This window comes from Vicia villosa, linkage group LG2, assembly GCF_029867415.1.
Source record: "Vicia villosa cultivar HV-30 ecotype Madison, WI linkage group LG2, Vvil1.0, whole genome shotgun sequence".
Taxonomy (NCBI): Eukaryota; Viridiplantae; Streptophyta; class Magnoliopsida; order Fabales; family Fabaceae; genus Vicia; species Vicia villosa.
In genome coordinates this window covers 207,776,761-207,804,616 of record NC_081181.1, presented here as the reverse complement: position 1 = coordinate 207,804,616, position 27,856 = coordinate 207,776,761, and the positions used below count along the sequence as shown (strand labels likewise).

At 30.3% G+C, this 27,856-nt stretch overlaps 1 protein-coding gene and 1 long non-coding RNA gene across 3 annotated transcripts; both read right to left on the bottom strand.

Annotated features, from left to right (window-relative positions):
* Positions 1-2,416: 2,416 nt before the first annotated feature.
* LOC131648070 (uncharacterized) lies at positions 2,417-4,642 on the bottom strand. The gene is made up of 5 exons (XR_009298041.1): positions 4,345-4,642; positions 4,040-4,133; positions 3,793-3,852; positions 3,488-3,712; positions 2,417-3,360 (listed from the first exon to the last, which is right to left on the bottom strand). It is a non-coding gene; the product is annotated as an uncharacterized LOC131648070 (long non-coding RNA).
* A 9,850-nt stretch (positions 4,643-14,492) lies between these two features.
* On the bottom strand, positions 14,493-16,993 carry LOC131653719 (probable terpene synthase 11). Of its 2 annotated transcripts, none has more exons than XM_058923991.1 (7): positions 16,719-16,993; positions 16,378-16,642; positions 15,900-16,275; positions 15,592-15,810; positions 15,386-15,524; positions 15,056-15,304; positions 14,493-14,980 (listed from the first exon to the last, which is right to left on the bottom strand). In XM_058923991.1, the coding sequence occupies exons 1-7, from the start codon at positions 16,881-16,883 to the stop codon at positions 14,687-14,689; spliced, it is 1,707 nt and encodes a 568-aa protein (XP_058779974.1). In that variant the 5' UTR covers positions 16,884-16,993; the 3' UTR covers positions 14,493-14,686. The 2 variants fall into 2 exon arrangements, with proteins under 2 accessions (XP_058779974.1, XP_058779975.1); XM_058923992.1 differs by having other exon boundaries at positions 14,494-14,980; positions 16,378-16,635; positions 16,719-16,858.
* Positions 16,994-27,856: the final 10,863 nt, after the last annotated feature.

The following is a 27,856-nucleotide window of genomic DNA, read 5'->3' as shown; positions in this document are numbered from 1 at the left end:
ATTGAAGAGACTTCTCTATATTATACTATATTTCTCATTCTTCATCGTGAAATAGGGAGGATCTCCAAATAAGATACGGAAACAATTGAAATCGAAGAGAAGATGAAATAGAATGCACAATGATATTAGAACTGAAAACATGTGTTATGATCGGATGACACACTGTCTCAGGCTGTGGTTGAAGACGTATGCTGTGATCTACAAATGTTTAGTGACTACTAGTGACCAAGATTGCTACTAGTGGCACTGTGGTAATGTGAGAATGGTGCAGAAATGGCACGTGAAATATGTCATTTCATTACAATATTGAAGTCCACTTGTGGCACGTGATTCTTACGTCAACGATACATGAATATCCTCTTCAATGTTGTCGTGTGTTTTTGGTGGCATGTTCTATCTACCTTATCCCACCCAATCTTGTTCCCTGTCACATTTCCTAGCCACGCACACAAATGGAATTGGGAATCGTAAGCAAGTGGCCAATATATGTTCTTTAATGGGACCAGAATTCTATGTAATCATTCACACAATAAGCCTTTTTCTAATCGTTGAATTTAAATCATGCAGTCCAGTCCAGGGTGGACAAAGTTTGGATCGATATCGGGCATAAAATTTAATCCAATGTGAACTGCTATTTTATTTTAATGACTCACTTTTAATTGAAAATATTTTGATTTTTCGTCGTATTCGGTTAAGCGAATAAGTCGGGTGAATTTTATCTATTTAATATTTATTGATATAAACTCATTAAAATTATTATTTTTTTATAAAATTTCACATATCCATTTTTTAATTTTAAAAAGGATAAAATTTTAGAATAATTAAAGAATAACTAATTGATTATTATGTGATAATATTTATAATATTATTGACATTATTTTGATTATTATCACACTTTAAACTACAAGTTTAATAACATTCAAAATTTTTTAGTGCATATTCTTATATTATTTTGATAACACAACGTTATCGTTAAACATTAAAAATGAGAATAAATATTGTGAATTTTTAGTGCATGCACTCCGGTTCAGAGGTGGATCGGTATCGGACATAAAACTTAAATCTGAAATCTGGTGTGAACTGCGATTTTATTTTAATGACTCAATTTCAATTCAAAAAATTTTAATTTTTTGTCGAATTCGGTTAAGCGAGTAAGTCAGGTGAATTTTATCTATTTAATATTTATTGAAATAAACTCATAAAATTATTTTTTTTAATAAAATTTCACATATCCATTTTTTAATTATAAAAAATAAATGAAATTTTAGAATAATTAAAGAATAACTATTTTTATTATTGATTATTATTATGTGATAACATTTATAATATTATTGACATTATTTTGATACTATCACACTTTAAACTACAAGCTAAATAACATTCAAAATTTTATAGTGCATATTCTTATATTATTTTGATAACACAACATTATCATTTTAACTCTAAAAATGAGAATAACCTGATAATATCTGATAATATTGTGAATTTTATTTTTATAATATGTTAGTCTTATAGTTATAAAAATAAATAAAACAAATATTAATTGAGTTTGTTCCGATTTGATTTTTGACAAATTTGAAATGTTCATTTGAACTCGACCAAAACAACTCTATAATACTTAAAATAAACAACTAAATCAATCCGACATCCAATCCAATCCGATTTGATTGTACAAAATAATTAACTGATCGGTCGATTTAAATCAGGCGGATAAAATTTGTCCACCCCTAATGCAGTCTATGTTATGAAATCAATATTTTTAAAATAGAAAACTAGTCATAGACCCGTGCTGTCGCCCGGGTGTATTATTTGTAGTGTAATATTTTTTGAATGATACGAAAAATGTGAAGTAAAAAAAATTGATCAAATTGCATTTATAAAATGGAAATTAACCATTTTAAAAATTAAAAAAAAATTAATAATCAAATATTAGTATAGTAGTGTGAAAATTATATTATAAATTAAAATAGTGATCCACAAAAAAAGTTCAAAATAGGTCAACACAAGTAAGTTCATTCGTATTTTAGATCTGTTTACAAATATTATGTTGATTAAAATAAATAAAAAATTATGGTGATAGTGACCCGTAAAAAATATCATTTGTCAAGATTTATAACAATATTTAGATATTTAGATATAATTAATGTCAATCATGTAGTAGAAGATTTGTGATTCCGCATAGAAAAAAATTTGTTCATGTCTTAATTAAATAACTTAATTAAAAATTTCTAGGCTGTCATATTCTACAATAAAAACATCACCAATTAAGTAGCCAAAAATATATTTGACCCAAAAATAAAAGTAGGTAGTATTAATTTTCATATTAATATTATTAATATAAAAGATAAATAAGAAAATAACAACAATACAAATATGCAATGGTTGCCTAGATTAGGCTCAAGTATTAATAACAAACAAATAGATTAGGCTCATGTATTAAAAACAAACAAATGATCACAATTGCCCCGATGTACACAAACACACCACTTTCTCCCTTGTAGATGAATTAAATATTCGTGTATAAGCCTTAGAAGAAGCTGCATCTCTCATAGAACTTCCCCTATCAAAACACAAATTGAAACTCAATTTACTATAACTATTAAGTACTACAAATTTGTAAAAATATTAAACACAAAAGACTACATTGTTGAGGTTGTTGACTCTAAAATCACTATTAGTCCGCATAAGCTTTCTCCATCCAGCCACACTTTGCACTAACATTCAGGAATAGCAAGTGGGGTCTTTTTCTGTCATACAATTTTCCACTTTCACTCTTTTATTTATTTTTATTCCTATGAGATGAGTCTTGGAGCTCACAAAATATTGAACAAATCTAACGTTCAAAGATAATCTGTAACGTGCTTTGGATCTCTTTCTACTAAAATATCAACAACATAGATCAAATCAAACGTTAATAATATGCAGTAAATGCTAATGTAGAAAATGAATAAGATGCACATACTCTGTGAGCAGAAAGAGATAAGTGTATTTCGTTGAATAAGTATTTAAATGAGCAATACAACAATAAATAAATAAGTATTTAAATTCAGCATTATGAATAAGTAGCAATGAATAGAGGACAAAACATAAGTGTATTAAATTGAACATAAAAATCAAGTGATTCTTCAATGCTATAAATTAAGTTTATTTAAATCCATGTATTGTATTATCCACAATGCCTAGCATTGTATGCTTTTTCAACTCCCGTAGCACCATAACAGAAAAGAAATCCGATGTTGATGTCTTTAGTTCAATGACATTATATTCATACACTTACCAAATAGCCAGCCCATGACATATTATATTCAATGCACAAGCACAACTTATCAGATTCACTAATTACCAACTGCACTGCCAGCCCTGTAAACCAATTCAAATCTTCATCATCACAAGCAAAAGCCTGGAGACAAAAAAAACCCTACAACATACTGCACAAGAGCATATTCATTCGTAATTAGACTTTCAAACCAGTTCAAAACCCACCTACCTGCAACACACATAAAAAATCAGAAATCAATGCCCAATATACACTCTAGAAGACCATCATCATCAGAAGGTTCCACGAGATTGGAAGACTTATGCATCAAGGCTGAGTTGAATAGTGATGATCTAGATGAAGCAGCAGAATGGTTGTCATTGCCTCTTTCAGCCCTCAGGTTGCTCGTTAACGAAACCACGTCTCTACGTGAGAAGGATCTTCTGCATTTGGTCCCTATAGAAGATCTTGTTAGACTACTAATAGATATAAATACATAGAGAAGAAAGCACATCAATAACAGGAAAAAACCTCACCCAAAGAAGAACTTAAGACTTGCAGTTAATCCACATTTGGCCATGAAATATGTTCCGGGTCTGCACAAACAAAGCACGTATCAATCTAAACATAACCAATAGTTGTCAAACACATATTCAATTACTACATTCAACCAACACTAACATTTATACAGCTAAAAGTCAGTATAACTAATTTTAACCTCCGTCCAACTAACTTAACAGTCCAAACTCCAAACAATTGGTGTGAAAATTAGATTGTACTTACTCTAAGATCTGATAACCGGACCAAGATCTGCATCAGGTTCAGTTCTAGCATTTACTCTAAGAGCTAGTATTTGACCACTTCTCTTCCAATATTCCTATCAATAAAAAACAAAAATGACTCATCAATCTTTATTCATGAACTTTAACAAAAACAAAAAGGGTCACTCAAATAATCTTACATCCATATTAAGTACAAAGATTAAAAGGGTCAACTGCAATATTTGAATCAAAACCAAAATGGGTATTAGAAACCCTAAACATCAAAATCTAACAACTCAAAAATAAAACTGAATCAAAACCACCAACCTTGAAAACAAAAGTGATGAAAGGAGAGCAGAAACGATGGAGTGAGGTCGGACAAGCGTAGATCTGCAAGTTACTGACAAACAAATTTGTAGATCTTCCTTCAAAATACAAAGTTTAAATTAGGAACAAAATACAAAATGCAATGAGAGGGTTACGGAATTGGAATTCTAATTTTATCGCCTGAAAGGGGAAGAGGAAGCAGGAAAGCTACTTGCCTTAAGAGCAACCTCTTCAGTTCGGTGTTCACGATGAGCATGGGTTTGTTCGGCAATCCACTTGTGGCGTTGGTTAGGGTTTGAAAGGAAAACGGAAAGGAGAAAAGAGAAAATAGTGAGAGAGAAGGGAAAGGTTACCGGAAGAGAGAAGGGAAAAATAGCTATGCAAGTACAACAAATGATTAAACTGACCAATGAGAACACAACGCTTGGCATGGAGTAATTTTTATTTTGTTAATTACTTTAATAACCTTTAGCAAGGGCAAAAATATTTTGTTGGAAGGGCAAAAAAGTCAGTTTGGGCAACACTTTAGTATTGGGTAGATAGTTGATAAAAAATAGAAAATTGTCTTGAAATTTGGAACATTAACGTTGAAATTTAGGGATTAGGATTCACTCAATTTTCTCCCTCTTCATTTACTTTATTATTATAATTTTATTAGAAATACCAACCAGTATCTTTGGGACACTTTTTAAGTGATTAAAATGATAAATTTTTTTAAAAATGTGTGTATTTAATGTATTGAAAATGCATTAGAAATTAGAATAATAATTTTTATAAAAAAATTAAAATTTTTATTTAATATGCTTAAAGAGGGGATGTGTTGATGTGCATAAGGTATATCCTTATGCACGGTGCATAAATACTAAAATATTGTTTATATTACTCAAAGTATTATATTTATTACTCAAAATAATATATAGATTACTCAAAATAGTATAAATATTACTCAGAACAATTAATATATTACTCAAAATAGTTAAAATTTGATATTACTCAGAATTGTGTAAATATTACTCACAATAGTGTACTCATTACTCACAATTAATAATTACTCATAATTAATAGATGTGTACAAATAATGCATATATTATTCGTGGATTATGATATTATTACTCATTTCTAACTAAAATGTTACTCGAAACAGTTTAAATATTACTCGTACGAAACTTATGCACCGTACATAAGAATATATCTTGTGCACATCAACCTGACCCCTTAAAGAGTATCTTGAGGATATTAGTTAAAGACACCTTAATTTTATATACATATGACACATATATGTAAGACATGTGATATATATACACATAAAATTTAATAATTGAATGTTTCATTTCTTTTGGTAACATTAATGTTAGAAAATTCTAACAATTAGAAAAATAAAAATTAAAAATTTTATAAGTGAAAGAATCTGAATATCAATTACTTTAAAATTTTGAATAAATTTCATAAGATAATTTGCTCAGAAAAAATGCTCTAATGTAAAAATATTTTCTTATATTAGATAAAAAATTTTAATAAAAGATAATAGTTTTTTTTAAAAAAGAATTTTAAATTAATTTAACCACAATCCATTTTCTTCAATCACCAATAGCCTATTAAGATCCTAATAATGAGGGAGGAAATAAAAGAGGAATCTAGAATGGAAGTAAAAAGTGGGTGCTTCCTATAATTTTATAATTCTTCACTTTTAATCTCACATTTTTTGAGACATTGTTCTTATTTACTTATCATCTCTATTCTTTATTATTGAACTCATTTTACAAATTTTTGAATATTAAATAATAATTAGTAATAAATTTATAATTTTTTAAATTATATTTATTCTTACACTATCATAAAACAGAGAAATACAGTGTAATTTATGTTTCCTAATGATATTTTAAATCAAGTATTTTTATTTTTTTATTAAAAATCATTAATCATGTTGAGTTTTACTAATGATTTTAGATCAAGGTTGTGTTTGATTGAAAAGAACATATTGAGAAGAAAAAAGTGTTTATCTTATGAAAGATGTGTTTGATTGAAAAATTGTGTTATTAATTAGGTTAGTTTAAAAGTGTGTTACCAATTACTTTAAAATTCATCAGTAAATCTCTTAATAATAAATATGCGTCGATTAATCAATTTGAAGTGATTGTTACTGATATCTTATGCTAATTTTATATTTTTTTTAAGTTAAAAAATTTATTATTTTCTTTTTTATGATTTTTTAAAATTAACTGATACACTTAAATAAAAATTAAACACACACCATTTCAAATAGTTTCTTATTCAGAATCAAATTACTCTCTTAATCATTCATTGTTTTCAGCAATGGAGACTTAATTTTGTAGGCCAACTCAGACTCTACTCCCCCACATCAGAACTGTTTCATTTGGTTATCACCTATTTCTTGTTCATGTACAAAACACTAACCTCTAACGTGGAAATCAACTTTAAATTTTCGCGAATTTTCACAAAGAACCACCATCTCTTTGATATGATTCATGATTGCCGATCTTTCCACTTTCAAATAATCGATCTTTCCTTTTTCAAAAGTTCGTTCTCTTTCTCTTACAGATCGTCGATCCATCTGTTGTTATCATGGTTGCATTGAAAGAAACTCGCTCGGCCGTCACACGTAATGTCACCACCACGACTACTCATGTAACCAACGCTCCTGATTCGGTGAGGGAAGTCGATTGATGACGTTTCACTCTTAGTTACTCCTCTTATAGTTCCAACGATGCATGATCTAACACCTTCAACAATTGGTCAGGGAACCTTTCAAGATATTCAAAACTTTTAACTTTCTATAGGGCTGCTCGAAAAGGTCAAACTTTGAAACAACCTTCGTCCAAGCTATTATTCTTGGGCATGAAATTATCCACAGTCTCAAACAACTGCAAGCTTGTTTAGGCATGCAAGGGGAAAATGATACGCTAAATAGTGTCTACAACCTAGTGCATCAATATAATTCACACTTCCTCATTGAAAGGATACTTCGGATCGAAGAAAACTTGCACTTTGCTTCACTTATGCTCAATCCCATGCATGTGACTATTTCATGCAGAGAATAGAGAGTTATACCAGGCCCTATCCTCGTCCAAAATTTCAAGACATAGTGTGTCCTTAGATTTCATGGCCGCAATCTACGTCGAGGACACCAGACTCCTCCTCATGGTTCTGAAGGAAGAGGCAGGAGCCACATGCCGTCAAATGACTATCATCATCACCAATCACCATCACACAACTCTGTAAGGGACGAGCAACGTGGCGTTGAAGCAAAATCTAGTAATCGAAAGAGTGACCCATTCCCAAGATGAATCCTCAATAGTACGATCCGCATATCTCTTTAAACCCCTTGAAGTTGGAGAGTTATGATGGAAAGGGGAATCCAGATGAACATATTGAGCATATAAATTCTAGGTTGGACTATTTTCACGCTCAGGGAGCTATAAAATGCAAGTTGTTCATTTTATCCCTTAAGGAATCCATAATGGTGTGGTTCAAGACCCCCATAGACAGAAGCATAAGTTCCTATAAAGGGTTATGTGACCTTTTGACGGCTCAATTCACAACACAAAAGTGAAAACCCACCACATAGTCATACCTAGTTGAATCTAGTAGAAAACAAAATAAACCTTGTGAGAATACTTAATTCAAAAAGGTAGCTATAGAAGTAGGGGACATACATTAGCCTAAAATGTTGGATATTCGGGAAAGGGTTGAGGTCAAACTTTATGTTTCGTGAAAATCAGGGGTTGGAGGGAACATGTAGCTTGAATGACATGTTGGAATTATCTTAAACCTACATTAATTATGAGGAAGTACACATATCAAAATAAGTAAAGAGAGGACAAGGAGCAAGAAGCCTGAACACAACTGAGCGATTGACAAATACTCCTATAATTGCTGGATCGAAGGAGATCAAGGGTCTGGCTCTCATCATACACTCCCTAGAATACATCGAAGGAGAAAACTGGGAACATATGCAAACATCGACTTTAAAGAAGTTGGAATTATTAACCCTTATCAGGTCAGAGAGTCATCTAGGATGGATAAATCAAAGCAGTTTTGTTTCCAAAAAAGTTACAATCACAACACTGAATAAAGCATTCACCTGAAGGATGCAATTTATGAGCTAATCAAGAAGGGATGACTTGTCTAGTATACCCAAGAGGGAGGCCAGTAGGAGGATCGAGATAGAAAGAAAAACTATAAGTGGTGAGATGAAACACCCAAGAAAAATGATCTCATCTCCGAGGGAAATGGTCCCAAAAGAAAACTATAGAGGCCGTTAGCAAGTTTAAAGGAAAGGAAGACAACAATGATGACTAGGAGGAAGATCTTAAAATAAAGTGTGACTTCATCACATCTGTCACTACTTTGTGTATCTTTTTCATTTGTATTTATATGTTTTATATTTCACTAACCACTAATCAAAATACCAAAAAAAAAAAAATCCTTGTTTCCTTTAGTTTATTGTGCAAGGTAGGTTTTGAATCAAGAGCCTCAAGCATGGTTCCCTCGGCTTGGGTTTGCTTCCTCAAGGTCAAAGTGTCATCAACCATTGATTCTCAAGGGCTAATCCATCAAGAAATGACCTCTAATCTCAAAGTATATGATCTTCAAGTATCATTCAACTTCAATGGATCATAGATAACTTAAGGTTTGGTAACTTATTTCTCAAGAAACTTCAAAGGTTCATGTGTTTATTTCCATGCCTTGTTTAACAAGTTTACTCAAGTCATTGCAAGTTTGATCAAAGGACATTCAATAGTTCATCATGTTGAGTTCATATGATCATCAATGTACCTTGAATTTCAAGAAAATTCAAAGTTTTCAAGATTGTATAAAGTTGTTTGACCTAAAAAGTCAACTTCTCAAGTTAAAGTTCAAAATATCATAACTCCTTCATTTTTAACAATTTATGGGGGATTCTATTTGCCAAATGTCACAAATGATGTCCTCTACAACTTCATTTGAAGGCTAAACTTTGATTCAAGCTCTAAGTACCACAAAATTTAAAGACCACTTATGCACAAAACCATGTTCATTACATGGTTGACCTAGTGCCAAACAAAGTTTTTAGTGGTTTTTATTCAACTTTCAACTCATGCCATTTTCACATCAAGCATCCATTCAAGTTCATTATTTTTGAATTCAATTCTTTTCCAAGAGAGGATCATTTGACAAAAATAAAATCACAAAACGCACGAGCCATTTCTATTAGGCCTTGGGATGAACATGGCACCATGAGCTTTGTACTAAGTCGTGACTTGTAATTGCAAAATGACCTGAATTCACTTGGGACCACATTACACATGTGCAAACTTGTTTGTTATGATGAAACATATCTGATGCTACACAAAATGACTGGAATAGCTCAACAAATCACACATACCATGCTTCATTTCACACGCTTTGGATCTAGAATTTTCCAAGTTTGATTCACACGATCGAAGCTGAAAAATGCAGGTATGATAAGCTCATTCTATTCCCTATAAATAGAGGAGCCTTTTACATTCATTTGAAAGCTTAGAGAGCCAAAGAAACTCTGCAACAATCAAGCCTGAAACACCAAAAAACTAGAAGTTCGAATCCTCATTTTCCTTTGATTTTAACTTCAAATCTTTGTCCAAAAAGCTTCATCGTCTTCATCTGAAGCTAACCGAAGCCTTAAAGAAGTTCAAAACCTTATGCAAGTACCTTCACCATTTCTCCATTGTTGGACCTTCAAAGCTCACTTGGAACAAGTAGTTATAAGTTCCAATTTCACTCAAACGAGATACCACACTCTTCGTCTTGTTCCACTGATCAAAAGCCTTAACATAACTGAAATTTATTCATCATATTCATCATTTAATTTTACTTTGAAGCTAGCTAGGGTTCTTCGTATTTCTGCAAATTATATCTTCTCATAGCAAATAAATTGCTCTGATGAAGAGAGACATGAATGATGACATGAGACAAAGCTAGACCATGTGGTTTGATAGCTTAAAAACTCTAAATCCATGACCTACAAAATCACATAAACGGAGGTTGAAGATGAAGGCGTTCACACACAAGGGTGGGGAATTTGAATTTCCTGAACAATCAGGTTGCGCCTTGCCTTCCTATCCGTTTCATTTTTTTAAATTCCTTTTTATTTCATTTTCTTTTAAAATTCATAAAAAATAGTTCCAAAATGATTTTTCATTCCAATTTATTTCTATAATTTTCTAAAAATATTTTTTACCTTTTGTGATTTTTTCAAATTTATAAAATATTTTTTCAAATATTTTATATTTTTCTGTTTGTTTTACTTTTAATTGGCTTTAAACATTTTTTATTTTCACCATTTTGAAACTTTTTTTAGTTCAACTTTTTGAACAATGATCCTTGGGCTTTTCTTGACCTTCAATAATTTTCTTGATCATTTATTTGATTATATGATATTTGATTTTATTTTTCTCTTTAATTTCATTTTAGTTACTTCCTTGATTTAATTTTCCATCAATTTTGATTGGATGTGAGTCCAACTTTTTGGACAATGATCTACCATTAAATGATTAATTGAATCATTTTTGGTACTTTCTGTTGATGATAGGTTTGTTATCTTAATCCACCAAGAGATGTGGTTGATCTTGATGATGACTTGATCAATGTCTTGATTCAATTTGGTTTCTCTCTCCATCTTCATCTCTTTCTTCTTCTTTTTCTTTTTTGATCAAATGGATGGCTAGAAGTCCATCTTTTTCATGAATTTAGATTGATGCTTGATGAACTTTCATCATTTCAAATCTACCTTCCAATTGATCATTGATCATTTGAGGTACTTTGGATTGATGATAAGTTATTAAAGTAGTTGCCATCGGTTTATGTAGGCATGTAATAAAAAGAAATTAATAAGGTAAAATAAGAAACCAACATTAAACCGTTATTGAAAAAAAGATCATATTTCTTTATTTATTAAGTTATTAAAGTATAAGTGTGCAAAAACATCTGCTTATATACATGTGAAAAAAACTGTTCACTGCAGTGTTCTAAAAATTAGAGAATCGGTCGATTGGAACATTTGAATCAGAAATTGGAGGGGTCATCGGTCTGTTCTGATTATTGAATCGGATATGCTGTTAAACTGATGGGAACCAGCCAAAACCGATAAAAACTAATGAACCGGGGTCAAATGCATGCTTTTTTTTCTTGGACAAAATGATGTTGTTTTAATAATGTTTATTTTGAAATATAAAATTAAAGTATATTTAGACCTCAATTAAAACTTATTTCAAACAATTAGACTTGATTCAAAATTTATTTTAATCTGTATTTTGTATTATTTTGTTACGAGTGATAATTATATTTAGAATTTGAATTTAAAAAATAACATGTGAAATTAAGATCTTTTGAAATTTTATAGGTGAATTGATATTTTTTAGACACCGCGTCATCCGGTTCAACTGATTTAATAAGTATATAGTTTTATTATAAAGCCGATTTATTCAAACTAAGTTATTCGATTTAATTATGCGGTTTGACCAATGATCTAGTGATTCGACCAATGACCCATTGACCCACTATCCACAAAAGTTTAATGATCAGTTCAATCTTTAAAACACTAGTTCATTGTTTGAAAAAAAAACCATAAATATAAGCGTGTTTATATTTTGTGATTTTTTAAAATATTATTAAATATGTGAGATATATTAGCCGAGACGCTTTAGCATAGATGATTAAGAGCATCCACATCCATACCACTTAATTTGATGGTATAAATGGACCCTACTTAATATATTGTATTATTTATAGTTTTCAATTATTTAACTGATTAGAATATATTTTTCAAATATTCATACCACTCATTTAAAATCTTAAATTGGGTCCAACTTATACTACAACATACTTCAATTCAATTTGTAATTGGTTAAAAGGGAAAAAGTTTGTCAAAACCTGCCAAAGTCACGGTGCCACAAAAGGCAACGGTGGTTTATTGATAACTGAACTATTACATTTAAATATTATTATTTTCTGACATTGGGTGGACTTATATTGTTAAGCAAATAATCATGCTCTAAGTATCTTGTCCAAGGGCCTAAAAATCAGGAAACAGATTCCCTCCTGTTGTGTACCTAATGCTCACCTCTCTCGTGTAGTTTCTGACCATTGGATTAAAAATGAAAGGTTTGATATTCTAAATTATTTAATACATTTTTTTTTATATATTTTCATCATAATATTAATTGAATGGCTGAAACCAAAGTAGAATGAGCAGGAGGTGTTAAAAAATTGAAGAGGATCATAATCCCTAAAAATCATGGGATTAGATGACTACTTAGCACAATTTTATTTATTTATAATTTATAGTTTATATTGTGTATCATAAGACAATGCTTTTTATTCGTAGTGTCTAAAACAATACTATCTCTAATTATAAGACCTTTTGAATTTTATTCTTGTCCCTTTTTATAAAATCTTTTTCAACTCTCAAAGTACATTAATTATTTTTTTCAAACATATCTCTAATTATATTACAAATTTTTCTATAATATAAAATAAATACGTTACATACACATTAACTATTTATCTCTCCTAAGAATAAATTTATAAAATTATATAGAATAGTCAATTTATTACTCTAATAGTCTTTCTTCATCCCCACAACTTACTCTATGAGTAGGGATGGCAATGGGCAGGGTTTGGGCAGGGTACTATAGTACCCGTCCCCATACCCGCAGTTTAAAAAAATCCCCGTACCCGAGCCCAAACCCGCGTGGGTATCAATATTAATGCCCGTATCCGTACCCTATGAGTACCTCAATGCCCATACCCGTACCCGTTTACCCGCATTTATAGTAAAATTAAATCGTTTAATTACAAAATATCATATAATTTAAGTCTTTTTAACAATATTAAAAAAATTATGTATGTTATTGTTGAGTTAAGAAACAAATAAACACTTTTATTAAAATGTGTAATGATTTAATAGCGATATATTTTTAAAAAAATTTAGAATCATGCATTTTTATATAACAATATAAATGACATTATAGAAATATGTAGTGTGGGTATGGGGCGGGTTGAGTAGTAAGGTACCCGTGCCCGCGCCCATACCCGCATATTTTAATGGGCAATTACCCGTGTCCGTGCCCATACCCATTTTTATGGATATTTACCCTATCCAATATGGAGTTTTTTGTGGGTACCCACTGATGGGCCAAATTGCCATCCCTATCTATGAGATCCCCACAACCATGTGCAGATACTGTTATCCCCGACTACAATAATTCCAAAAACAATATACTAGAAACAGAGACTATCTAAAAGAGAAAAACAAGAATTATGGGAAATATTTACTATTTAAAAATACTCTTTTAAATAATTTATCACTTTCTATTAAATGTATCTATAATTTTAGTCTCCTTGAAATGCAATCATTATAGTTTTATTAAAGCAAATGCCAAATGCTATATACTTCCTTCGTTATATTGGCATAACTCATAAGTCACAAAGAAAACACTATATCTATAAGTGTATAAACAACAAAAAAATTGACTGAATCATCTTCATGGAACCAATTGTGAAGTATATCCATGATACCGACAAAGTTTCAAATATGTTTTTAGAATGAGTGTTTACTAAGAATGATGATATATATATATATATATATATATATATATATATATATATATATATATATATATATATATATATATATATATATATATATATATATATATATATATATATATATATATATATATATATATATATATATATATAATTCAGGTATAGAAATTAGGTGCAAACATCAACCTAATAAGTAATAACCTTGATTCCAAGATCGAAGATCATTTTTGAGCTAAAATCATTCTAAATTGTATGTGAAGATCGTCCCTCAAGGCCGTCTCAACTTTTTAGAGGCCCTGTGTAGATTAGTTATGTTTCAACCATGACAAAATAATTAGAGGCCCTATTTACCTCCATTTTAATAGTGGCAAAAATTTACGAGGCCCTATTTAGTTAGGATTTAATCGTAAAAAATTTGAGGCCCTGTGCGGTAGCCCGCCTTGCACGCCCTCAAAGACGGCCCTGTCGTCCCAAATCACATGTATAGAATTTTAATAAATCACAAAAGCTTTGATCTCCTCTAAAATTGAAATAAGGATCAGCCATGCAACAATATTTTCATTTCTACAGCATGCAAGCAATCGAGGATGATTCGAGGGTGGAGCTTCAATGGTTCCTTTGCCATTTTCTCATAGACATCCATTAATCAGTTTAAACAGAAAATAACTAACTCCATTTTGAATGCTTATCTTAAATAAGAGAATACAGATAAATTAAACATTAATGCTACTAAGTTAATTAATATTTTTTCATCTTAATGACTAGTAGGTAATGATGTGAAGATCAACGATTGCACATAATCATCAACACTAAAAGTGCTTTTATCATCTCCATGTTGATAAATAACTTGAGCAGTTCTAGCCATGTTAAAAGAAGCTTTAACAACAGATAAGGGCAACGTTTTAGTCATGGCAAGGCCGTTGAGTTCTCGCCACAAGTTCCCTATGAACAGCCTTATGTGTTTCCTTCCTTCATTTTCATCTCTAATATTATTCTCTCCCATCAAGCATTGTATGCTGCTAGCATTGTCCCCTCTTTCTTGTTCCTCCTGAACATCAAAATATGAAATATATTATTGATCTAAATTAAACTTAGAAGTTTTTATTATCGATCAGAGAGATACCGTTGAAGTTCCTAAGTCATCCCATAATCGAAGAATTTCTCCGGAGCAAGTGAAGAGTCTAGGATATGGGTTCATCATGGAAATGGTTTCCTTGGATAGACCATCACCGATGAGGAAAGTAGCATGCACCATAGCCATACACGAACCAACCGAAATTGCTCCATTATCCAAATATGTCCTAAAACTTGGCACATATCCACTATTGAACCATTTCGCTTCTTCCAAATATGCGTCAAACATGTCCATCCACTACATAAATTAAACAAAACTTAGTTATAAAATTCTAAAATGTTATAAATAGGTAATGGATATTCATATTCATATTCTTACTGGTCTTTTTAAGTAAGAAACAACATTTAGTCCATGTTCTTTCAAAATTCTATACGAAATTTCATTTGTGGTGTTATATAATGCCATATAGCATATCTTCATATACTCAGGAAGTTGCTCCATTGAATCAAGGTCCCATCTGAAAAGAAAAAAAAATAGTTTAACATTTTGTTTATTAATTACTTACAAATTATTTAGAGGCATACCTTTTGACTGCATCTGTGAAAAGAATAAGTTCATCTAATGTTCCATAATTGTCAAAGATGTCATCAATAACATCTAAAATGCATATGGTTTTTGTGAGTTCGATACGACAATTTGTATAACATGGTTCTGGAAAAATTCCCACTGTCCATAAGAAGCACTCTGTTGGTCTATCTCTTGCAAAACTTAGTTTGTCTATAAGTCCCAACTCTTTCCACCACCTAGGAAAATCATATAAAATTTCTATAAATAGCATTTCTCAAAAACATATTGTTTATATTATGGTATAATCTTGTGAGCATTAAGTCACCTGCATATTTCTGCTAATTCTCTTTGATGTAGTGACTGAATCATGTCAGAGTCCAACTTTGCCAATTCCAAAAGATCTGGTATTTGGTTACTTGCATGGCTATATTCTTCCATGTAGTTTCTAGCTTCTAACCTTGCCATCCTTAGATGCCTTGGAAGTGTTAAGGATCTAACAATGTGCCTAGAACTGATTTCAGGACTCGTGTGTGAGATTAACTCGCTTAAACGAGTCCTTGAAAATTTCAGTGCTTGCTTTAATATTTCTTCATCTTGAGTCCCTAAATATGATGCCTCATATAGGCTCAACATACCAGAAATGTCTTTGGTGAGTGACTCTTTGAAATTGCCACTTTTGTCCAAAAAGTTCCTAAATATGTCTACATTCAAAGAACCACACTAATCAAATCAGGAAATTTATATTAGCAACACATAACAAAAACACCTAATTAGCATCAGAAAATTCAAACCATATAATGTACCAGAACATGTAGGCCAACCATTGTGCCTAAGTAAGCGAAATTGAAGCGATGCTGCAAAGAGGTTTGTAGAAGCATCCCAATCACATATCCTCTCAAGTTGCATATAGATCTCATCTTCCAAATGGTGGCTAATTCCCAGCCCTTGTATTGAGTCAATCATCTTCATTGTTTCAATAGGATCACTCGAGTTTAACAATGCTTCCCGGCTTCTTCTTTTGACTTGCTCCAAACTTGTGGTCTTGTCATTTTTCTGTAAAGCTGGCAACTAACACAAACAACATGAGTTATTATTATTACTATTATTAAGAGCATATATGTTGAGAGAGATTAGTAAAAGCTACCTTATCATTAAAAGCAACGGACTTAGTCGATAATTTACTAAGCGTAATCTTTGGATTCGGATTTTGAAGCGATGAGATCCGTGAATGATTAGCGAATGTCGGAGAATTGCGACGAGCAAGTGAGTTTGTGAGATATGAAACTCTAAGTTGAGTAGTAACAGCCATTGTATTGGAGGAATTTAAACTCTTATCTCAGTTCCTTCTATTAGGAGCTATTGCAACACTATTTATCATACTCTTTCTTTTCTTTTTTTCTTTTTAATATAAAAAGGAGTAGAAGCACATCAACACACAAAACAAACATGAACTGGCCGGAAACTTACAAAACATCAGCATCAACCAACTGGAAGACATGTGGTAGAGAAATAGTGGTACTCAAACCAACAACCACATAATTAGACTCTATACGGATGAGCAGACCCACATATGTGGGAGGAAGTGCAACAGCATCTCTTGATATTTCACCAAAATTACACTAAATGTTTTCTTTTTGAGGTGGATATGACAAGCTTAACTTTTTTCTCTTGTTAGTATATATTTCCTTTTTTTTCGATAGAACTTGAGTTTTGTACCTTCAATTTCTTTTAACCAAATTAACTCAAGAGATTCGAGCCAATCCTATCCTCATTTTAACTTAGAAGGACCTTGCTATATTTGTATTACAAAAAATTCAAATGTACTTTACTTATTTAAACTGAAATGAGGAAGAGAACAGAAGATGTATATCCTTCCACTATTTGAGATGTATTCTTCATTTTTTCGCTTAGTTTTATAAACTAATTGATGAAAAATAATTCAAATTTGATAAAATTTTAAAATATATATATTTGAATTAATAATGTTCTCTTGTCAAGCTCACTATCTTTGCTAGGTAAGGGAGTGTTTACCGGTGACTTTGGTAAATAATCACTTAGTTTTGAATAGTTACTTACCTACCAAACTAAAAAAATCCTAAGAAAATTTATGCATATTTCTAAGAAAAAACTGTTTGAATTCGACTAATAGAGTAAGAAGAAAAGAGTTTGAAAATGAAAGGAAATGGAGGGTTTCGACTATGTCGAAGTCTAATATTAAAGAAACTATATAATGTAAAGGTAAAGGCTGGAAAAAAGTAATTGTAAAGTAAATAAAAATACTTTGCTTAAATATATAAAAGTTGGTGTACAGAATCATACATAAATAAAAATACTTTGCTTAAATATATAAAAGTTGGTGTACAGAATCATAGATAGTTCTCACAAACTCGTTTTTTGCTTTGACGTGGGTACTTTGTGTTTTACGGAGATTTTACAATGATATCGCCACCCGAGTTCTAACGCTAGAACCACTATATATACTACTATAGAAATAATTATCCGCAACGACTATGTTTTCAACATTCGACACGTAACCTACTGCATGGGTCCCAACCTTCTAATCTCTTTGTCTTGTCTCAACAATCGCTGTCGATAATTCATCATGTCGAGCTCATAAGAACAATATTCTCATAAATCTGAAAAATATGTTAAGTCCCTAACTCTTAGGGTTAATGTGGCGAACTTGACATCAATGGGCGAAGATCACTCTTGTCGAACACATCATCAATTCTTTTCACTAAGTATTATCTCAATACCATATTCATTTGTCAAACTTATCACAACGAGAATTCCTTGCTAACAAATTGTCACCCGAAAATGCTATCTACAACCATTTGAGAGACATGTGGCGCTTTTGAAACTTCCATGAGTGTTCAAAGAAGTGCAATGACGTCATCGTCATCATAACTACATTAGCAAAACGTCTTTTTGAGATGTGCACCAAAGGATTTCCATCATGGCTCCGCTTTTCCAGGTAGATCAAGGGCCACGCAAAACTTTAACCCTTTCCATTCCAATTTCAGATTAAATATAATAAAAATTAAGAAACACTTGTCCGCATAGGGAGCGCAAACTATCTATATCAATAAAGAAATGAATAGCCTTCCTCAAACGGTTATAAATACATCATTTTTTTCACTATTTTTCTTTTTCTTCCACTTATGCTTCAACCCTCTAATGTTTCAGAAGACATCTAAAAAAATATTTATAGACTTCATCTTCTTCAAAGTTATTTATGAATTATGCATCAATGGCATTCTCACCATACCCAAAGAACACATTACCCCTTGTGGCAACTATCAAAGTTCCCATTCCTGTTAGAAATCAAGTTTATCTTCCCGAGCCACCCATAGAGGAAGAAAAAGGTCGGATCTTGAAATCCCTGCTACTCATTCCTTTCTCTATTTCTGATAAAATACATGCATTTTTGGGTTCACTCCTTGACCCTACTGCAAACACTAAGAAAGTAGAGGAAATATTTTTGTGTTATTATCGCACCAAACCTCGTGTTTGCTTAAATCAACCTTGTGATTTAAGCTTCATGAGAGCTGATCTTGTCACATGTTTCGCATCGCACCTTACGTCAAGCAAAATGATTACATCCAATGGCTAAACGAGGTGGAATCGGAGGAAGCGCCGTTTTTTAATGAACAAGGTTTGTTCGATTTGATCCAGTTGTCTAGGGTTGGTCCCACCTACTGTCAAAATATGCTCATCGCAACTTAATTGGGAAAAATCTTCCGTAGTTACATCTACGGAAAGGTTTGATGAGTTTTGCCAATAGAGAGTTTCGTAGATGCATCTACGGAATTTGAGATTTTCCCAATTAATTAGGAAAATCCCAAGTTTCACTATGTTTTATACGCTTCTATAGATGCATCCGGAAGGAAGCAAATTTTTTCAAAATATGGGGTGCTTCCGGATGTGCATCTAGGGAAACAGAGGGCAAAATTGGAATTTTATATGGTGTGTAAGATAACCATGGTGTGGGTTGAGAAACTTTCCATATTTTATGTTTGAACTTCCTATTAAGCACTATCATTAGAAATAAAATAAACATAGTTAGAGTTTATATTTTCTTATTTCATAAATTGTGAGAGACACTTATTTATTATTAGCTTAAGGTCCAATTTATTTATATTTTTTCACACATTATATATTTTAAATTTAAATAGTCTCTTGATCCTTGTAAGTTAGCGAGTTTTTGAATTTGATCTCTATATATATTTTTTTTTTGTCTAAGTTCATATATCTCACTTTCTTATTAATTTTGGACTCTGACATCAAAGTTCTGTTGCAAAAATGCTGATATGACAAACGTTGTTGACGTGACAACCAATTTTTTTTATTTTTCATGTTTTTAATAACATTAATTTCTCCTAACCACTTTTTTTCTATTTAACCCTTATATCCATATAGTCATCTCTATCCACTAGGCCAAACATCCATTCTGACTTCTGACTATTATATTTCAACAGTAGTATATGTTTCTTATATACTTCGGTACTAAATTTAGTTTCAATTAATAAATATAATTGAAACTTTAAATAATTTATTTATGGTTGACACATTAAATAGTTTAAATATTTAATAAACAAATTATTTGTTAAAATAAATAATTAAAATATTAATAATTTAAATAATAAATAGTTGAAATAATATAAAATATTTATTTAATACTTAACAAACAGTTTAATCATTAATAATTAAAATATTAAATTTTGATTAAATCGTAATAGTTAAAATATTAAATAGTTGAAATATTTAATAGACTAAATACTTAATATACTAAATAGTTAAAATATTTAATAGACAAAATATTTAATAAACTAAATAGTTGAAATATTAATAGTTGAAGTACTAATAATTGAAATATTAAATAATTGAAATATTAAATAATTGAAATATTTTTAAATAAATATTTAATATATAATAGTTGAAATATTTAGTAAAATATTAAATAACATTATTATCATTTAATAATTTTAATAAAATTAAAATAAAAATATATAATGATAATTATTAAATAGTATGAAATAATATCAAATTAAAATTAGTTTTTTTAAATAATATTCAAATATTAGTGTATTAAATATTTCAACTATAAATAGATTATTTAGTTTATTAAATATTTTATTTAAATTATTTAAATTAATTTTAATATTAATAATTTATTTCAACTATTTAATATTCAACCATAAATAAGTTAATTATGGAATACTTGCATCGGTGCTTAGCAAAACTGCAAGATAATCCACAGTACAAATACCACCCGAAGTGTGCTAGATTAAAGATTACTAACATATGCTTTGCAGATGATTTATTATTATTTGCTAGAGCTGATCCCATGTCTATAAATCTGATGATGCAGGTCTTCAACAATTTTTCTAACTCCACTGGGCTGAAAGCTAACCCTAACAAGTGTAAGGTTTACTTTGGTGGAACCAATGGAGAAGAAAAAGAAGCCATCCTGAGAATAACCGGCTATGAAGAGGGCATTTTACCTTTCAAATACTTAGGTGTCCCTCTCTCTAGCAGGAGACTTATTATAACGCAATGTCAACCTTTGGTGGATAAAATAGTCACACGAATTCAGCACTGGACGTCTCATCTGTTGAGTGCGGCTGGAAGGAGCCAGTTGGTTAAGAGCGTGTTATTCTCAGTCACATTGTATTGGATGCAGGTATTCCCTCTCCCAAAGAAGATCATAAAACAGGTAGAGAGCATCTGCAGGGTCTTTCTATGGAGTGGTAAACAAACCAACAGCAATAAAGCACCAGTGGCATGGGAAACCGTATGCAATCCGAGAAATGCTGGAGGTTTGAACATCACATCGCTGATGGAATGGAATCAGGCCACTATGTTAAAACTCTTGTGGAATATACAGGGTAAGAAGGACAAGCTATGGGTTAAGTGGCTGGACACGTATTATGTGAAGGGCAGGAATGTCCAAGAATGGATCCCACCCCAAGACTGCTCATGGATAATAAGGCAGATAATGAAAAGTAGAGGCCTTATAGATCAGCAAGACTGGGAGGATAGGCTTGGAGAAAGAAAATTTTGTTTTGCGAAAGTGTACAAGCATTTGAGGGGAGAGAAACAAAAAGTAGACTGGAATGTTGTCTTTTTCAGTAACATGGCGAGACCTAGAGCAAAATTTCAGTTATGGATGCTATTCTTGGGAAGGCTTGCTACTCGAGATAGGCTGAGGCGCTTTGGCTTAAATGTTGAACAGTCGTGTGTGTTCTGTCCTGAACCGGAATCCATTGATCATTTATATTTCAACTGCAGAATAACTAAAGGGGTCTGGCACGACATGCTTAGATGGCTTGAATACAACCATGAAGGGCAAGGATGGAGTAGGGAAAAGAAGTGGCTTGTGCAGGAACTAAAGAAGAAAGGCTGGAAACGGCAACTACTTAAAATTACTCTTGCAGAAACAACTTATGCAGTATGGAGAGCACGAAATGAAGCTGTTTTTAATAACAATCTGATGATACAAGACTTGACAACCGCTATCAAGTATATGGTTGCAGTACGGAGCAAGTTACATAGGAGCACTCGTGAGCATGTATGTATAGAAACTCTTAGCATCAAGTAAACTGTATTAGGAGTGTTTGGCTGTTAGGTAATTTGAAAGTTTGGATGTCTGGACCTGAGAGGTCGACTTGTATGTGAAACTGTTTTTTGAGGAATAAAAAGTTATCTATTCTCCAAAAAAAAAAAAAAAAGTTAATTTTTTCATTAAATAATTTATTTCAATTATTTAAATAAATATTAATATTAAATACTGAAGTATATATGAAGTATATATTATTGTTGCAATGTAATAGTTAGAATTGACCTAGTAGATAAAGATGTCTATATGAATACAAAGGTCTTGGGTTCAACCTTTTTCTCGGGTAAAAATACATCGCTAATTTTTAGTAATCAAGAGACTACTTAAGCTTATATTTTAAATTATATATTTGGGTCTATATCTATTTTATAAATATATTATTTGCTTAATCATAATTACTACATATCTAAATATCTAAATATCTAAATATATGCATGAATAAATATCACATGCTTAATCAAATAAATAATTTTAAACAATATTAAAATTAAATATGAAAATATGTTTAAAAAAGTTGATAGAAGAGCACTGAACTCAGCTATTATTAAGAGGGTATATGATGAGAAAGATTAGTAAATGTTACCTTATCATTAAAAGCAATGGACTTAATCTATAATTTACAAGGATAATCCTTTGTTTTGGATTTTGAAGCGATAAGATCCATGATTGATAAGTAGAAGACGAAGAATTGAGACGAGCAAGTGAGTTTGTTAGAAATGAAACTATTAATTGAGAAGTGACACCCATCGTATTGGACGTATTAATAGTCTTATCTCAGTTCCTTCTATTAAACGTCACACTAACACTTATTTATACTCTTTATTTTTTCTTTTCTTTTTGATATAGAAAGGAGCAGAAGCACATCAAGTCGCATAATAAACACGTGAAGTAAAAACTTCCAAAAACATCAGCATAAACCAACCAAGTGGAAAACCTGTGGTAGAGGAAGAATTATACTCAAACCAACAACCACATTTTTAAACTCTATCACTTGCATGAGCGGAGCCACATATATACATGAGGAGTGCAACTGCACCTCCTCAAATTTTATGATTGCCACCAAATTAAATGTTTCCTGATTGAGGCGGACATGACAAGCCTAATTAACGTTGTTCCCTATTCATATTATCTCTCTTCCCAAGCAGTGGTCCTAAGACCATCTCCAATGGTAGTTCCTTCTAATAAGTTCTCCACCTAGACATGCCACATCATAGTACCATTGCATTGCAATGCAACTATGAAAAAATTGTGGTACCCAATCAAATTAGTTTATAAGGTAAAGTTGTGGGCCCAATAATAACTTTTTAGAATTATACAATTAAAATAAAAATTATAAAAATTATTTTAAGATGATGTGGCTAGTGGGACCCATAAAGAACCCAAAAATGGGTTGCACCATTGGAGATGCTCTAATGTGTAGTCGGCGGTTATAAGTGCTTTTAAGCATTAATTTCTTTAATTCATAAAGGTCAGTTGTCATACTTCATCGTCAACCTTCATTATAAGCTTGAGTCCACTTATTTTCAAAGAGATACTACTAATAAATCCGTGCATATGCACGTTTTGATACGCGCATTTGTTTACATAATATATTTATTTTCAATAGAAGATTAAAAAAGAAAAGAGATTTAAACTAATAATAGATTTTTTCGTATATAAAATATTTAAATAAATAATAATATTTTTCCCATATATCATTATTAGATTATAAATATCATCTTTCGTATATAAAAATATTTAAATTAATAATAGATTTTTTTCGTATACAAATATTATTTATGTTTAAGTATCATTTAGAAAAATATCTAGATCAATGGTAAATTTTCATATATAAAAATATTTAAATCAATAATAGATTTTTTCCCCATATACCATTTTTTGAATCAAAATTTTTTGGATCACAAATACCATTTTTCATATATAAAAATATTTAGATCATTAATAGATTTTTCCCATATACAAATATTATTTGTTTAGGTATCGTTTACAAAAATATCTGAATCAATTGTAAATTTTCGTATATAAAAATATTTAAATTAATAATAGATTTTTTCCTGTATACAAATATTATTTATGTTTAGGTATTATTTAGAAAAATATCTGGATCAAAAGTAAATTTTCGTATATAAAAATATTTAAATAAATAATATATTTTTTCCCGTATACCATTTTAAAATCAAATTTCTTTGGATAACAAATATCATTTTTCATATATAAAAATATTTAGAACATTAATATATTTTTCCATATACAAATATTATTTATGTTTAGGTATCATTTATAAAAATATCTGAATCAACTATAGATTTTCGTATATAAAAATATTTAGATCAATAATAATTTTTTTCCCGTATACCTTTTTTGAATACATTTTTTTGGGATCATAAATACCATTTTTTTGTATATAAAAATATTTAGATCAATGATATATTTTTTCTGGTATACAAATATTATTTTTGTTTAGGAAAAATATCTAAATCAATAGAATTTGACTATAAATAATAGAAGTATGTTACAGTTGAATAAGTAATACACTTAAAAAAGCCATTTTGGGCGGGCAATGCTAAGGTTTTCGGCTCGGTACCTTAGAAATAGATGTTGATTTTAAGAAAATGAAGAACTTGATTAGTGTAAACGTGTGACCAATTTAGGATTTAACTATTAAGAAATCGGTTAATATAAGAGTCTATATGATGTAAACAATGAGAAAGTCATGTGTTGATATTTTATGCACTACTATTTTATTCATTGTGATGTATTATGCAATGTAATTGTTGTTATCTTTTGTCTTGTGATAATTCTTAATTGAGTTCTTTTAGTAGTTAGTTTTTAAATAGGATTAGGATGATATGTATTGTTTATTTATTTTGATACTTTTTTTATTGTGTTTGGGTTTATTTCATTTTTTTGTTGTAATTGATCTTTAAGACATGTTGAAGTTCTATTGTACATTGTTAAAAAAAAATTTATCGACCTCTTTGGTAATAATTAAAACATTTGTAAATTATGTAGCAAATCAAATTGTAAAATAAAATAAAAAATTAGCGGGCCGGCCTGCCAACTCGTAAGTAAACGGGACGGACTTGACTTTTGAACTCGGACACCTAAGTTGGTATATATATATATATATATATATATATATATATATATATATATATATATATATATATATATATATATATATATATATATATATATATATATGAGGAGGGATATATTTACTCCAAGAGTAAGTTTATAAGACTTACTCCAAATCTTAACCATTGATTTTCATTAATCTAACGGTTTTAATTGATGATTTAATCTAATTATTTTTGAAAATATTTTTCTACATAAAAAATTAATTACAGCCGTTAGATTAATGATAATCAATGGTTAAGATTTGGAGTAAGTGTTTAACACTTACTCTTGGAGTAAATATATCCCTCCTCATATATATAACACACATTTTCAAGTATAATTTAAAATTTATTTTAATTGAAATAATTTTTTAAACTAAAATTATTATTATTTTCTTAAATAATATTGTATCTTAAAATAAAATTATTTCAAATTATATTTCTTTGTTATTAATATTCATTTACTAAAGTTAATTTTTAAAAATTAAATACTATTTTAAATTTAAATTAACCAATCATTTAAAATGATTATAATAATATTTTTATTAAATTTTTATATATATATATATATATATATATATATATATATATATATATATATATATATATATATATATATATATATATATATATATATATATATATATATATTGATGTTAAGCACAATTTGTTTTCATATTGAATTTTTTATATTGATGTATTGTTATTAGCATTTTTTTAAAAATCATTTTAATTGTTATTGTTGAATTATTATTCTATGTTTTATTTTCTATGTACTTTTATATAAACAAAAAATGAGAAGTGAAAAAAGAGGAGGAAAGAAGGATTTGAATTCAAAAAAGTGAAAAGTGAAAAGTTATAAAAAACAAAAAACAAAAATTTCCCCAAATTATTAATTTAGTTTAAGCTAATAAAAATGTATTTTTGTGATTTCCAGAACAACAAATTTTCTTATATTATAAATTATATAAAAGCTTATAATAATCTTAGAAATTTTTATGTTTAGGATATTAATATCATGAGTTTCACGGTGTTCTAATTTTTATAATAAACTGTAAACAAATACCCTGATTTATATCGGTGATTCTTGTTTCTCAATTCTTGATTCCAATTGTTCTTTCTTCTTCCTTTCGTGTATTTCTAATGATGAAGATAATTTTGTATATTTGTGAGAAATGAGAAGAAATGAGAAAAGTTGGTGTTGCTTGCCTAAAGGTGTCCTCTTATAGGAATTTAATTCCAAAAGTCACAACTCATTCTCAAGAGTCATGTCCAATTATAGTCATAAAGAGAGAAAAGAGATTTAATTTTTATTTTGAAAAATTCAAAATTCCATTGACTTAGTTATCCATCAACTTAAATAATCATCACATTTAAGGTGTCTTTTATTTAAAGCCAAACTTTTAAGGAAAATTCTTTGGCCACCTCCCAACCTTCTAGCTCACCTCTGGTGAAAAACCCAGAATACCCCTGACTTCGGAAATGAACTTCCGAAATGCAAGGAAAAGGTGTTTTCGGAGATGCATCTCCGAAAGCGTCTTTTTTTTTTTAAAATTTGACTTATTTCGGAAATACACTTCCGAAAACACCATTTCGGAAGTTCATTTCCGAAATATTCTGCGTTTTTCAGATTAAGCAAAACAACCCCCTCCCCCAAATCATTTACCCTAAACTTCTTCCAAACTCACACCCCAAGAGATTTTTGTGCAAACCAGTTCCAAGCTACCTCAAAGCCTCCATCTACTTGCTCTATTACATTCAAAAGTCCTCCAATCCATTCAATTGGTAAGCATTTTGATTTTTAGATCTATGATTAAAATGTATATTAGGGTGTTTACAAATAGCAAAAATTGTATTAGGTTAGGTTTATACTGATATTTAGGATGTTTAGAATGTGTAGAAATAAGTTTGATGTTTGGTTTAGGGGTCTGCCATTGGAGGCTGCAGAGAAGTTCTGCGAAGGGGTGTTTCGGAAGTTCATTTCCGAAAACACCTCCATCCCAATTTTCGGAAATGAACTTCCGAAATGTATCAGAAGTTCAAATTTTTTTGTTTTTTATTTTGTCTCGCATATTAATCGATTTCAATTGTTTACAGGAACATGTCAGGCAACCAACCAGCACGAATCAGACAGGGAAATTCAAGTTTGTGCTAATCATATTCAGTTGCGAGTGGCTGATAAGGATCTACACCACTTTTATCTTCCCAATTGACCGTAACTGAAAATGATTAGCACGAACTTGAATTTTCCTTCCCAATTCGTAACTTCGGCAGTAAGGCTCTCGATGAAGATCAGAGCCGAACTCAAAGAGAACAGAAATAAAATGTGTGAGTATAGAAAAAGAGTAAAGATGGAGAATGATTCGGATGTGATTGAAAAAAAATGGCAACCAACCAGCACGAATCAGACAGGGAAATTCAAGTTTGTGCTAATCATATTCAGTTGCGAGTGGCTGATAAGGATCTACACCACTTTTATCTTCCCAATTGACCGTAACTGAAAATGATTAGCACGAACTTGAATTTTCCTTCCCAATTCGTAAC